Raw genomic sequence first — 15,640 nt, forward strand, 5'->3', positions numbered from 1 at the left:
ACACAGCCATAGTAAAATCTGTCTTTGCCCATCTTTCAGCGCTCATGAAAACTCATCAGCGGGAGCTCGCGCACTCTCTCTCTCTCTGTCTATCGCATAACTTAGCATCCTATTGTGCTGATACAAGTTGTAATGTTACGTCTGATATGAATCTCAGTTAACTGATTTATCATAGTGTGGCGGGGGAGGCGTGGTTTAGCGAGGTCTGCAACGGGAGAGAGGGTGAAGAGATCAGCGGTGGTAAGAGGGTTAAGTGAGAGACAAGTGACACCTGCTTCTCATTTCAGTGATGGGCGTGGGGAAGCAGTATTTAAGCCGGCCACTTTCCAGAAACGGGAGAGAGATCTGAGGGCTCGTGGGAGGACGCAGCAGACGGAACGCGAGAAGCCAAAGTGAAAGTGGATTATTTATTGACGCGCATGTGGCACGAGTTTGTTTTTTTGTATTCTTTATTTACGGACAATAAAGTTTCCACGAGCCTCAGTAAGCCGACCCTGGTCTCCTTCCTTCTCTGTCATACGAACATTGTTACACTGGTGCCGAAAACCCGGGAAGGAAGGAGAACGACGCCGCCATGCAAACCCCGTCAGGAACATCGGGAACGCCGTTTGCGGAGCTCATTACATCGCTCGCGGGCCTGCATTAGGAACAACATCAAGCCCTGCTGGAGCTGTGAGCCGACCACGAACATCGGTTCCATGCAATGATGCAGGTCCAGCGGGAGGACCGCGAACTGTTCCGGAGCCTGCTGGACAGGGAGGTTCGGACGAGGTCAGCCTCCCCCAGTTCCAGCCCTGCTGCCCACATGCCCCTGACAAAGATGGGGCCAACGGATGATCCGGAAGCGTTCCTCGAACTTTTTGAGAGGACGGCTGAGGCATGTGGGTGGCCAGAGGACAGCTGGCCGGTCAGAATAATTCCTCTGCTATCTGGGGAGGCCCAGAAGGCTGCTCAACAACTGCCCGTCCAGAACCTCCTGGTATATGCAAACTTAAAAAGAGCAGTGCTCCAAAGGGTCGGCCTCAGCCCCGAGCAGCATCGTCAATGCTTCCGGTCGCTAGAACTGACTGAAGCTGGCCGGCCCTTTGTCTTAGCCCAGCAGCTCCGGGACTCGTGCCGCAAATGGCTGTTGGCCGGAGGAAGCGACGACGAGACCATTATCAACACCGTGGTGCTGGAGCAGTTCATCTCCCGACTCCCGAAGAGGACTGCTCAGTGGGTCCAGTGCCACCGGCCGGCATCGCTCGATCTGGCCATCCAACTGGCGGAGGATCAGCTGGCGGCGTGTTCCGGGGTCGGCGAACCCCTTCCATCTGTCTCTCTCTCTCTTCCCCCCCCTCTCTCTCTCCTCTTGCTGCAAAGCCTGTCCCTCTACCCAGGTCCCGGTTTGCGGGGCCACCAAGGGCTGCACCCCGCTGGAGAACAGGGGCGGAGTCGGCAACGATGTCACGGGGTCCTACCAGAGGAATGGGGCCGCCACACGGGGAGGGTCTGGTTGAGCTACCTACTGCTTCCTCATGTCAATCACCTGACCCCCTTCCAACCACTAGGGTGGCGGGAAGGCCTGGGCCGGCCTGCTGGCGTTGCGGAGATCCGGGCCATTTCGTGGACCGGTGCCCGGTCATGGAGGTGGGGACATTGGTCCGGATCCCAGACGACCCGCAGGCTGCCCCCGATCAAGCCGGGTTGTATCAAATACCTGTGAGTATTAAGGGGGGTACCTATCAGGCTTTGGTGGATTCAGGTTGCAACCAGACCTCCATCCATCAAAGCCTGATACAATCCGGGGCATTGGATATGGGCCGCGTGGTTAAGGTGAGGTGTGTGCACGGGGATATAGTGGAATACCCTGTAAAAACCATAGGCATTAAATTTAGGGGTCAAAAGCATTATGTGGAGGTGGCCGTTAGTCCGCGCCTCCGGCATCCACTAATCTTGGGGACCAATTGGCCAGCTTTTGAACAATTATTGGGGTGCTTAACAGTGGATGCCTCTGGGAAGAAGAGAGGCCCGGAGGGAGGGACGAGCGAATCTGTACCAGGACCCAGTGGGGAAGCTTCAGAGGAACCGAGCGATTTGGCCAGGCTAAACCTTTCCAATCGCGATGACTTTCCTCTGGAGCAGTCCCAGGATGAAACCCTTAAACATGCATTCGAGCAGGTCCGTTCCATCGATGGGCAGGCCCTCCATCCTGACCGCCCGCTCTCCTATCCGTATTTTGCCGTTATTAAAGACCGGTTGTATCGAGTGACCCATGACGCTCAGACAAAGGAAGATACGACCCAATTATTAATACCTAAGAGCCGTCGGGAAATGCTTTTCCAGACGGCACATTGTAACCCACAAACGGACGGACTGGTCGAACGATTTAATCGCACTTTGAAAACAATGATTCGTAAATTCGTCCAAGAAGACGCGAAAAATTGGGATAAATGGCTAGAGCCCCTCTTATTTGCTGTGCGCGAGGTCCCCCAAGCCTCCACGGGGTTTCCCCCTTCGAGCTTCTTTACGGACGCCAGCCCCGCGGGGTGTTGGACGTCCTGAAAGAAACTTGGGAGGACGGACGTTCAGATAGCAAAAACGAAATTCAATATGTCATGGACCTGAGGGCAAAACTCCATACACTGGGGCGGCTCTCAATGGAGAATTTGCTCCAGGCCCAGGGCAGACAAAGCCAGCAGTATAACAGGGGAACTAAGCTCCGAGAATTTGCACCGGGAGATAAAGTGCTCGTATTACTGCCGACATCCAGCTCCAAATTATTATCAAAGTGGCAAGGACCCTTTGAGGTCACACAGCGAATAGGAGATCTCAATTATGAAGTAGTACGAACAGACAGAGGCGACTCCAGGCAAATTTACCACCTCAACCTCCTTAAAAAATGGAGCGAAGAGGAGTCAGTGTTGCTAGCGACGGCGGTGAGCGGAGAGGAGGATCTCGGGCCAGAGGCAGTCATCAAAGAAAAATCCCTCGCCCTGGCCCCGGGAGGGGATCACCTCTCGCCCTCGCAGCTCACTGACATTGGACAATTACAGTCCGAATTTGCAGACGTGTTTTCGCCTCTACCTGGTCGTACTAATCTGATTCAACACCATATTGAGACTGAGCCGGGCGTGGTGGTTCGCAGCCGGCCATATAGATTACCTGAACACAAAAAAAAGTGGTTCAGACAGAATTAGAAGCGATGCTGGGGTTAGGAGTAATCGAGGAGTCGAACAGTGATCAGGTGAGCCCGATTGTTTTGGTCCCAAAAACGGACGGCTCGGTGCGGTTTTGTGTGGACTATCGCAGGGTGAATGCAGTGTCAAAATTTGATGCTTATCCAATGCCACGGATTGACGAGTTGCTCGATCGGTTAGGTACGGCTCGTTTTTATTCGACATTGGACTTGACAAAAGGATATTGGCAGATCCCCTTATCTCCCATATCTAGAGAAAAAACAGCCTTCACCACGCCGTTTGGCTTACACCAATTTGTGACGCTTCCGTTCGGCTTGTTCGGGGCCCCCGCTACGTTCCAGCGTCTCATGGATCGAGTACTGCGTCCGCATGCTGCATATGTGAGGGCTGTCCTTGAGGCGCTGAGACGGGCGGGGCTAACGGCCAACCCGAAGAAGTGCGCAGTTGGGCGGGTGGAGGTAAGGTATCTGGGCTTCCACTTGGGTCACGGGCAGGTGCGTCCCCAAATTGACAAGACGGCAGCTATTGCGACTTGCCCCAGGCCTAAGACCAAAAAGGAGGTGAGGCAGTTCCTGGGGCTGGCGGGATATTATAGAAGGTTTATTCCTGGTTATTTGGACCTCACTAGCCCCCTGACTGACCTCACTAAAAAGGAGGTACCAGATACGGTCCAATGGACGGAGCGGTGCCAACAGGCCTTTACCCAGGTTAAGGCTGCCCTGTGTGGTGGACCGCTCCTGCACTCTCCTAACTTTTCTCTCCCCTTTTTTTGCAGACTGACGCGTCGGACAGGGGGCTGGGCGCGGTCCTGTCCCAGGAGGTTGGGGGGGAGGATCGCCCGGTGCTGTACATTAGCCGGAAGCTCTCTAAGAGAGAGACTAAGTACAGCACCATAGAAAATGAGTGTTTGGCCATCAGGTGGGTGGTCCTCACCCTTCGATACTACCTCCTGGGCCGGGAGTTCACCCTCTGCTCGGACCACGCGCCCCTCCAGTGGCTCCACCGCATGAAGGATACCAACGCGCGAATCACCCGTTGGTATCTAGCTTTACAGCCATTTAAGTTCAAGGTGATTCACAGACCGGGGGCGCAGATGGCTGTAGCCGACTTCCTCTCCAGGAATGGGGGGGGGGGGCTGCAGGCCGGATGGCTTCCCGGCCTGAGTCGGGCGGTGGGGGTATGTGGCGGGGGAGGCGTGGTTTAGCGAGATCTGCAACGGGAGAGAGGGTGAAGAGATCAGCGGTGGTAAGAGGGTTAAGTGAGAGACAAGTGACACCTGCTTCTCATTTCAGTGATGGGCGTGGGGAAGCAGTATTTAAGCCGGCCACTTTTCAGAAACGGGAGAGAGATCTGAGGGCTCGTGGGAGGACGCAGCAGACAGAACGCGAGAAGCCAAAGTGAAAGTGGATTATTTATTGACGCGCATGTGGCGCGAGTTTGTTTTTTTGTATTTTTTATTTACGGACAATAAAGTTCCCACGAGCCTCAGTAAGCCGACCCTGGTCTCCTTCCTTCTCTGTCATACGAACATTGTTACACATAGGCTGTGTCATAGAATTAGCTTTCGTTTATTGGTATATTCTTCACCTCAGGCAGATATTTCTTGCTCCTTTATTAATAACATTGCTTCATCATAATCATAATCTAACCTGTCCTAATCATGTGTTCATGTTTTCATAGACAGATTTTCATGTCAGATTTTTATTTTTTTATTTTTTCATTTTCATAACAATCTTCAGATTTTTTCATTATACACATTATTGCCATCCCCCGCCCCCCCGCATAAGCCCCACCCCCGATAAATCGTTTTTGAAACCTATCGATGATCGAAATTAGAAATTTCCCAAAATGCCCATCCCTACTCACACCATCGGTGCTTGGGCCCTAATAATAGTAAGAATAATCCTTAGGGGAACAAGAGGTCCAATGGGCTTGAGCCCTAATAAGAATAATCCCCTTCGGGTTTGAGCCCTAAAAATAAATGGAGCAGATACAAGAGGGTCCTCGCACCATCGGTGGTCGGGCCCTAATAAACGGAGCAGATACAAGAGGGTCCACCATCGGTGCTCGGGCCCTAAATATACTTCGATAATTCAAGCACGTCCCATTTTGCAAATGTCACATTACATGATTTGCACAGGAAATTGGGCTTTTATGGAGGAACGAAAGTGCAGCACTGCAAAAGTGGGGGGAATGGGGCACAATAATCGTTTTATCTCGATTATTGGATTTTCATAATCATTGGAGGCCAAAATCGAAACTGAATAATTTTTTTTCGATTAATTGCACAGTCCTAATATGAAGTTTGCACAAAACTAAATAATGATCTGAGATTTTATCACTTGTCTGCATAATTTCAAAATCATCAACATCAATTCCATGTGACCGTATTAAATCTAGAGTATGATTTCAACAATGAGTAGGTCCCAAGACATGTTTTCTAACCCCAATAGAGTTCAGAATGTCTATAAATGCTGTTCCCAATGCATCTTTTTCATTATCACCATGGATATTAAAATCACCAACTATTAAAACTTTATCTACAGTCAGAACTAACTCGGATGTAAAATCACCAAACTCTTTAATAAAGTCTGTATGGTGCCCTGGTGGCCTGTATACAGAAGCCAGTACAAACATAATGGGATTTATCATTAACATTTGTTTCTCTGGAAAAATGTAAAGCACCATCACTTCAAAAGGGTTATACTTGAAGCCTGCCCTCTGAGAAATCCTAAAAACATTGTTATAAATTGTAGCAACACTTCCCCTTTGCCTTTCAGACGCAGCTCATGGTAATAACAGTAAACTTGGGGGGTGGACTCATTTAAAATAATGTAATCATCAGGTTTTAGCCAGGTGTCTGTCAAACAGAGCACATCTAGATTATGATCAGTGATCATATTTAATGTCTGTTTAATAACAGTAGCACCCATTAGATCCTTTGTGTAAAGGTCTTTTAATTTTTGATGAGTAGACTGTAGCCCAAGACTATCTTACGTTTTGAAATTAACTCACTGTAAAAAAATTTTTTTTTAAATGTTACAATGTTACATCATAATGTTATTGTTGTTTTACTTTTATCTCATTTTACAATTACATTAACTTTGCAATTCATCCCTTTGTGCCACCTGGCGGTAGTTTCGTGAATGGTTTTAACACGCGACTGACTTGCAGTTAACGCCGCGGCCCTGTACACATGGCGGTATTACCCATTCTGGTTGTCTACCTACTGTATATATGTATATAAATGTATATATGTATATAAAATATATACATATATTAATTTTACTAGGGTTGTGATGGTGGTAAAGTGGTAAAAATCTGCCAACGTCGCATCCCTAGTAAAATTTATATATTTCTTGTTTTATACAGCTCAAAAACCCTTGAGTCAATTGATCCAAAACAATGATTTTTAAAAAATGTTTTACCCAGTTTACCTATTAAATTAGTAAAAGTCAATGAATCTGAAGCAAAAAAAGTAAATTGTGTATTTACAGATGTTCTCAGCTTTTAACAATATACCAAAAATAAATCATTTTACCTTTATTTCAGAGTTCATTGAAGAAAAAGAGGAAAATGAAGAATCAAGCCCTCAAGAGAAGCAGAACGCATGTGATCAGTGCGATAAAATGTTTTTATGGGCTTCACTTCTGAAGAAACACTTGAAAGTTCATGCAAAGAAGAAGCTACATTCATGTCATTTGTGTGGTAAGAGTTTTTTGCATGTACAAAGTTTGAAAGAACATCTTCAGATAATACATACTGGTGTAAGAGAGTACGTGTGCTCTGAGTGTGAGAAGACTTTTAGTTCAGCAAGCAGTTTAAAACTGCACGAGAGGATTCACATTGGAGAGAAACTTTATAAGTGTTTACACTGTGACAAGAGATTCAATCATTCAGGAAATCTGAAAACGCATGAGAGGATCCACACTGGAGAGAAACCTTACAAGTGTTCACACTGTGACAAGAGGTTCGGTGATTCATCAAGTCTAAAAAAACATGAGAGGATTCACACTGGAGAGAAACCTTACAAGTGTTCACACTGTGACAGGAGATTCAGTCGTTCATCAAATCTCAAAACACATGAGAGGATCCACACTGGAGAGAAACCTTACAAGTGTTCACACTGTGACAAGAGATTCAGTCATTTAGCAATTCTCAAAACACATGAGAGGATCCACACTGGAGAGAAACCTTACAAGTGTTCACACTGTGACAAGAGATTCAGTCAGTTATCAAGTCTCAAAACACATGAGAGGATTCACACTAGAGAGAAACCTTACAAGTGTTCACACTGTGACAGGAGATTCAGTAAATCATCAAGTCTCAAAACACATGAGAGGATCCACACTGGAGAGAAACCTTACAAGTGTTCACACTGTGACAGGAGATTCCGTCATTTAGCAAATCTCAAAACACATGAGAGATTTCACACTGGATAGAAAGCACATCACCGCAATGTACGTGGGAAGCGTACATTGGCCCGTACACGCGGAGATGCATTTAAATGATTATGTAAATATTTTGTTAGGTATATGTGTTTCGTCCAGACGGATCCAGCATTTTGGGAGAATGAATTCACTATTTCTTTGGGTCCCAGAGTGGATAAATCTGAAAATGACACCTTTGGGTCTTTGTGTTCTGCCAATCCATATATTTTGTGAAACGATGTCATCACCCCACTTCTCTACTATTGTCAGACACCGCTACATCATGTAACACCAACAACAGTGGAGAACTACATGTTTGTGTTCATGCTGCAGAAACTACTGAGCCTGATATTGGAAAAAAAAACTCACATTGTCATTATTTGTTTTAACGATGTATATTGCAATATGGAAAAAAAAATAAACAGATGACTTGAACTGCTCTATTTGGTTGGGGTGATTTTGTAGGTGAATAAATCAGCTAAGAAAATAGGCAAAATTACAAACAGATAAATATAATAGATAAATTATACGAATTAAACAAAAAAATGCTTTGTATTCTTCAGGTAAGACCAACTGTTACTGTCTGTTACAGTTAAGTCTAATACATAACTGCTGCGTTACATTGCTGACAGAATGCAGTGTTTATAATCTAGAGATTGTAAAGAGGATGTAGCTCACGCACTGTCACGTCAAGTGCCAGTGGATTACAGACTTGCTCCCGTGAGACCCGATGCAACAGAGAGCGGCGCGGGACAAGACTTGTGTGTGCAGGACACAGGAAAATAAAAAAATAATTATCTAAACATAAAAAATCTAAAACAAATAAATTATTTATCTATTGCACCAAAGCAAAATTAACTATTAAATAGAAACGATTAACAGGTGCAAGCGTATGCAGAGCTTCTATTTAGGCTTTAACAGGGATTGGTTTGTTGCATGATGAGACTGATGCAAGATACTGATCCAAAAGCACAAGTTTTGTTAATAAGTTTAATTTCTTCCTTTAATATAGGCTAAGCGAGTTTTTCATTATTGTTGCTGTTTCCATTTAAAATAAATAAAACATTGAACAACAAACTAAGCATTTGTTTTAAAAGGGGGAAAATACCTTATTTATTTTGGTTACAATATCCATCTTATTAGTTTTTGTTAATACAATTCAAATGTTTAAATGCCAATGTGAATTTGTACCATTGTACTTTTTATGGCTTGTGTTTTAATTAATAGGCTAACAATGAACCACATACTACTATAGTTTTAAAGAAAAGGGAAACCCAAATACTTTTTTTGTGTGTTACAATGCAAATAAAACATTTTCCTTATATTGTTAATAAAAGTTCAAAATTTAATAAAAGAGAATTTGTCATCGTACTGTTTTAGCATGTTTTGTTATTAAATATAATGGGCTAATAATGAGCCACAAACTAAGGTTTCATTTGAAGTAAGGGGAAAATGTAGATTCATTATGGATATTTTTATTAGATTAGACTAGATTCAACTTTATTGTCATTGCACGTGGGTACAAGGCAATGAAGTACAGTAGTACAGGGGAAAAGTGATACATCATAACAGAAAAGAGAGGAGAATAAAAACAACACCCACACTATGCTCCTTTGGGAGCAGTGTGAGAACAGGTAAAACACCGCAGCACAAAAGCACATAATCAATACACCTTAAACACACAATTTTACAACTGGAGACGGAAATTAGGGGGTCGAGGTAATCCAGCGCAGGCAATCAGCCATTTGCCATTACAGCGCTGGTCACAGACCCGCTTCTCAGACTGGCGGTACAAAGCGGCAAAAGCGAGGGGTGGGGGGAGAATGCATATCTGTATGTTACGTGTGTGTGTGTATTAGGGTTTGCGCCGACAATTCGATTAGTCGACTAGTTGACTTCAATAGTCTGCCATGACGCTTTAAACTTGACGTTGACTAGTCGCCGGTCCTATAGAGGGCGCAACAGGATAAATCTTCTAAGGACTTCCACATTTATGCTCCATTTACAAACAGTTAAAATAACAAATACATACATACTATGAAAGCACTCCACATGCATGTTTGATTATATTACTGGACACTGGAAATTGAACGGGGAACGCACATTCTAAACCGCTTATCATAAAGGTAAGTTAATTGCTGTTCTAATCGAATATGCTCACACATAGGCTACAGACAGTAGCTCATACGTCACGCACAGATCGCTCGCGCACATAATCATTCAGTGTGGAAATGTACTGTAAACACTGTTCTATGATTGCTCAATAAAATAGCTTAGACACTGAAAAGTTCTGAATTTATGTCTCAACCAAATCCCACAGCATCACTAGTAGAGAGACGCTGCCAGGTAGAATGAATTCACACACACAATTGCTCTTACTAATGCATTCATATGAATGTAATCTTTACTGTGCTACTTTATCTGTATCGGATTTAGAACGAATAGAAATCTGTGAGAAATATAACCACTCAAAAGACAAATGAACTGATAAAAATGAGCTGTGTATGCAGCACTGTGTCAAATACCATAGCTGTGTAAAGATAATTTTTACAGCTCCAAACTTATCTCATCAGCGACTAGTCGACTTCGACTTGACTTTCATCACCTAAAAGTTGATTTTAAAAAATCACTAGTCTTTAACAACCCCTAGTGTCAAATCACCTTTATTTATATAGCGCTTTAAACAAAATACATTGTGTCAAAGCAACTGAACAACATTCAGTGTTGTACTGTTATGTACTGTTGTATTGTTATTTCCTTGTACTGTTGCTTCCTCTACAGTCAAAAATCTGGGTGTTATATTAGGCAGCAACTTGTCTTTTGAAAATCATATTTCCCATGTTATGAAAACTGCATTCTTCCATCTTAGAAACATTCTCAAGCTACGAAACATGTTATGTTTCTGATGCAGAAAAGCTAGTTCACGCATTTATGACCTCTAGACTGGACTATTGTAACGCACTTCTAGGTGGTAGTCCTGCTTCTTCAATAAACAAGCTACAGGTAGTCCAAAATGCAGCAGCTAGAGTCCTTACCAGGTCAAGAAAATATGATCATATTACCCCAATTTTACAGTCTCTGCACTGGCTACCTATTAAGTTCCGTATCAGTTACAAATTATCATTACTTATAAGGCCCTAAATGGTTTAGCTCTTGCGTACCTAACTAGCCTTCTACCACGTTACAATCCATCCCGCTCCCTAAGGTCACAAAACGCCAGACTTTTGGTAGTTCCTAGGAGAGCAAAGTCCACTAAAGGAGGTAGAGCTTTTTCACATTTGGCTCCCAAACTCTGGAACAGCCTTCCTGATAATGTTCGGGGTTCAGACACACTCTCTCTGTTTAAATCTAGATTAAAAACGCATCTCTTTCGCCAAGCATTTGAATAATGTATCTTAAATTGTGAGTGTAGTTGCATCTGATCAAATGCACATTTTATTCTTTAGCTTGGGTTAAACTAATTAATGCATCATATAATAATTATTAATAATATTGATAATGTTCATCGTCTGGCTGTCTACTTCTTGTATTAATTAAAAAAAATCCTGTCATACATGCACAAACTGATGGGTAAAGCACAAATGCGAATAGACTACCACGTCTAGTTTGCCGCTTGAACATTTTGAATGCATTCGCGTGCTAGCAGTTGTCTGTTTGCAAGATGGCTGATGTTGATCGAGCACTCAGGTCTTTTCCACTTTTTCCTGCACACGTCCTCTGAATAAACGCATTATCTTGTTAGCGAAAAAGTAGCTGTAGGGGGAAAATAGTTGTAAAAAAAAAACGTGACAACATTTTTTTGAGTACGTGACTCAAAAGTTAAATGTGTATTACAACACACTCTTCCAAGCGAGGTCCTTTTTATTCCTGAAATATGAACTTGTGTGTGATACTTGTGTCATAAAGCTCCGGTTGACTGCTCACTGACAACATCAGTCGTTCCTACATGTTGAATGAGTGACTCCTGGGCAGGCTCCTGATTGTTTAACGTGGCGTGAATTGATGCCAAAATTAAAAATTTTCAACTCGGGCGGCAGACGTGAATTCGTGTCAAACACATAAATGCACAAAAGCACAATTTGCGAACTAGACGCGCAAATGAGGCAAATTCACGTCTTCCGCGCCGCGCCAAACGGTTCATTCGCGCCGCGAGACCTCAAGACGCACGTAAACGCGCCTTTGCATTGACTTAACATTGAAATCATTCGCGCCAGATGCTCTATTCGCGTTTGGTGTGAACACAGCATGACAATCACCACTTATCAGCTATTACTAAATATTGTAGAAACATAATTTTCTGTAAAGTTGCTTTGTAATGATTTGTATTGTAAAAAGCGCTATACAAATAAACTTGAATTGAATTAATTGAACATTCATTAGGAAAACAGTGCGTCAGTAATGCAAAATGACAGTCATAGGCAGTACATCTTTGAATTCAGTGATGTCAAGTTCTGTTTCATGTATTCCTGTATGGTGTCCTTGAGGAAGGCTCCTTTAAATAAAATGTATTATTATTATTATTAACTAGAGCAATTTCATCAGGTTTCTCAGTGGGTGCATCACTGAGTGGAGAGAACCTGTTTGATGTTTTGATCAGAACAGATGAGTGGTGTTTTAACTCGCGACTATGTCGCCTCACTGTCACCCAGTTTCCCTGCTGCAGGGGCTCTCTTGCCGGAACCGAATAATGTACAAGACTCCCTGAGCTAGATGCATCCAAAGTCTTGAGCCCTAACATTCTTACTATCCTTGATTAAAGTTTGGATGCGTGCTAATTCTAAAATAATATCAGAAATATGGTGGGAATAAAGTTATATTTTATCACTGTAAACAACAGAGAGTTATAGTAAGATAAAGATTCTAAAGAAAAAAATAGATACACGGAGCTACTAATAGAAGCAGCAAGGCCAGCAGGAAGCAGAGAAAAAACATTGTCCAACAGCGACCGATGTGTTGCATGTGTTGAGCAACTCCTCTCCACTAGGTTTTGGTCCTAGCAGTGCTGTGGAGGAGTGTATGTAGGGGTTGTTAAAACAAACTATATGTTTCCTTAAAAGGATAGTTATAATTAGTGTGGTATATAACATGGGATTGTTGGTCTGTGTCAGTCAGTTTGAGCCCTGGTGCCTCTCTATCTGGTTTCAAAGGACCAGTCGAAGGACTCGCTTGCTGCACCCTTGTCTGTTTTTGATCTGATAGGCAACAGGTGAGAGCTTGTCTACAATCTTGTGGGGTCCTGTCCAGTGAGGTAGGAATTTCTGTGACAGGCGATGGGGAGCATTCAGCCTTGGCTGGGTGAAGCTGAAGTACCATGAACAGTGGTTTGGATTTGCCGGTTGGGATTGTCAACACACTAGGCATCCTTTCACATATTCCGTTAGTCTTGCTGCATGTCAGGCCAGAACGCCACTTGCTTGAACGTTTCGTAGGTGGTCTTGGCACCATAGTGTCCAGCCAATGGTGCATCGTGGGGGAGTGTCAGCATCAGTCCCCTTTGGCCCTGAGGAACGATGAGCTTTGGCACAGTTAGGGGCTCAGGCATATGTGAGAACGCCGCCTTTGAGATGCAGCATGTGCTTGATTTAGTGAAGTTGGCAGAGATCAGATGAATTGGTCAGAGGTGGAAATGGGATGAGTTAGTTGATCGCAAATGGGAGTGGCACTGGTTGGTAGCACTGGATCTGAAGCTTGGAGGGTGAGGAGATCATTAGCGGCAAATTGATGTGAGAGTTCATTGTGTGAGGAGGTGGGGGTTTGCGTGCCAGTGGCCTGCTGGTGGCAGGTTATAGCTGCTACTGATGAGGTGGGTGGGTTATAGTGCAGGAAAGTCAGGGACTCTTTGTGTAATGCTCCTGCAGAGGTGAAGTCTAATATGGAAAGGATTGTTGAGCCTTTGATTTTGGGAATCTCTTGGTCCAACTGAGTCATAGGCCATCGCGAAAAGGGAATTTGTTGGTTCAACTTGCGATAGTCGATGGTGGGCCGCCATTTGCCATTGGGCTTTAGGACTAGCCATATTAGGTCAGAGTAGGTGCTGTTACAGGGCCGAATGACCCCCTTTTCAAGCATGGAGTCAATGATATCTTGAACCGATTCGTATGATGCTATCGGAATATTGTAATATTGTACTGCCGCACGAATGTTGGTGGTGCATTTGTATGTGTTGGGATGCACACCATGTGGATATCTGTCAGGCTAAAGTCCAGGGAATCCTTTGCAAAGGAGTTCTTGTATTGACACAGAACGTCTTTAAGTCCTTGGCAATCCATGTCACTGTGGAGGACATCCACCTCACTCAGGATTTGTTGGGCTTGTACAGTATTGTTCAAAATAATAGCAGTACAATGTGACTAACCAGAATAATCAAGGTTTTTCGTATATTTTTTTATTGCTACGTGGCAAACAAGTTACCAGTAGGTTCAGTAGATTGTCAGAAAACAAATGAGACCCAGCATTCATGATATGCACGCTCTTAAGGCTGTGCAATTGGGCAATTAGTTGAATTAGTTGAAAGGGGTGTGTTCAAAAAAATAGCAGTGTGGCATTCAATCACTGAGGTCATCAATTTTGTGAAGAAACAGGTGTGAATCAGGTGGCCCCTATTTAAGGATGAAGCCAACACTTGTTGAACATGCATTTGAAAGCTGAGGAAAATGGGTCGTTCAAGACATTGTTCAGAAGAACAGCGTACTTTGATTAAAAAATTGATTAGAGAGGGGAAAACCTATAAAGAGGTGCAAAAAATGATAGGCTGTTCAGCTAAAATGATCTCCAATGCCTTAAAATGGAGAGCAAAACCAGAGAGACGTGGAAGAAAACGGAAGACAACCATCAAAATGGATAGAAGAATAACCAGAATGGCAAAGGCTCAGCCAATGATCACCTCCAGGATGATCAAAGACAGTCTGGAGTTACCTGTAAGTACTGTGACAGTTAGAAGACGTCTGTGTGAAGCTAATCTATTTTCAAGAATCCCCCGCAAAGTCCCTCTGTTAAAAAAAAGGCATGTGCAGAAGAGGTTACAATTTGCCAAAGAACACATCAACTGGCCTAAAGAGAAATGGAGGAACATTTTGTGGACTGATGAGAGTAAAATTGTTCTTTTTGGGTCCAAGGGCCACAGGCAGTTTGTGAGACGACCCCCAAACTCTGAATTCAAGCCACAGTACACAGTGAAGACAGTGAAGCATGGAGGTGCAAGCATCATGATATGGGCATGTTTCTCCTACTATGGTGTTGGGCCTATTTATCGCATACCAGGGATCATGGATCAGTTTGCATATGTTAAAATACTTGAAGAGGTCATGTTGCCCTATGCTGAAGAGGACATGCCCTTGAAATGGTTGTTTCAACAAGACAATGACCCAAAACACACTAGTAAACGGGCAAAGTCTTGGTTCCAAACCAACAAAATTAATGTTATGGAGTGGCCAGCCCAATCTCCAGACCTTAATCCAATTGAGAACTTGTGGGGTGATATCAAAAATGCTGTTTCTGAAGCAAAACCAAGAAATGTGAATGAATTGTGGAATGTTGTTAAAGAATCATGGAGTGGAATAACAGCTGAGAGGTGCCACAAGTTGGTTGACTCCATGCCACACAGATGTCAAGCAGTTTTAAAAAACTGTGGTCATACAACTAAATATTAGTTTAGTGATTCACAGGATTGCTAAATCCCAGAAAAAAAAAATGTTTGTACAAAATAGTTTTGAGTTTGTACAGTCAAAGGTAGACACTGCTATTTTTTTGAACACACCCCTTTCAACTAATTGGCCAATTGCACAGCCTTAAGAGCGTGCATATCATGAATGCTGGGTCTTGTTTGTTTTCTGACAATCTACTGAACCTACTGGTAACTTGTTTGCCACGTAGCAATAAAAAATATACTAAAAACCTTGATTATTCTGGTTAGTCACATTGTACTGCTATTATTTTGAACAATACTGTACATTGAAACCTGGTGTAGGGTTCCTCTGTTGAATCATTAGAGGTACTCTGGGCCTTGGCGGTCACCTGTGCAGGTGATTCTGT

At 43.6% G+C, this 15,640-nt stretch overlaps 3 protein-coding genes across 6 annotated transcripts in view; all 3 read left to right on the forward strand.

Moving 5' to 3' along the window:
* Positions 1-8,048, forward strand: part of LOC127953360 (zinc finger protein 883-like) — a 375,243-nt gene extending 367,195 nt beyond the window's left edge. The window contains exon 3 of the transcript XR_008153147.1: positions 7,711-8,048. The gene's annotated coding sequence lies outside the window, so the exon portion shown is untranslated. The remainder of the gene's footprint in view (positions 1-7,710) is intronic.
* The window catches only part of LOC127953405 (zinc finger protein 501-like), a 213,031-nt gene extending 204,983 nt beyond the window's left edge, over positions 1-8,048 (forward strand). Inside the window, exon 3 of the mRNA XM_052552645.1 lies at positions 7,711-8,048. The gene's annotated coding sequence lies outside the window, so the exon portion shown is untranslated. The remainder of the gene's footprint in view (positions 1-7,710) is intronic.
* The window catches only part of LOC127953409 (zinc finger protein 501-like), a 212,695-nt gene extending 204,647 nt beyond the window's left edge, over positions 1-8,048 (forward strand). For 2 of the 4 annotated variants that reach the window (XM_052552653.1, XM_052552652.1), the window contains exons 2-3: positions 288-1,701; positions 3,955-4,298. In XM_052552653.1, coding sequence (XP_052408613.1) covers positions 704-1,701; positions 3,955-4,075 — 1,119 coding nt within the window. In that variant the 5' untranslated portion in view covers positions 288-703 and the 3' untranslated portion in view covers positions 4,076-4,298. The other 2 variants (XM_052552654.1, XM_052552651.1) reach the window with 2 other exon arrangements.
* Positions 8,049-15,640: the final 7,592 nt, after the last annotated feature.

Source organism: Carassius gibelio, chromosome B3 (genome assembly GCF_023724105.1).
Source record: "Carassius gibelio isolate Cgi1373 ecotype wild population from Czech Republic chromosome B3, carGib1.2-hapl.c, whole genome shotgun sequence".
Taxonomy (NCBI): Eukaryota; Metazoa; Chordata; class Actinopteri; order Cypriniformes; family Cyprinidae; genus Carassius; species Carassius gibelio.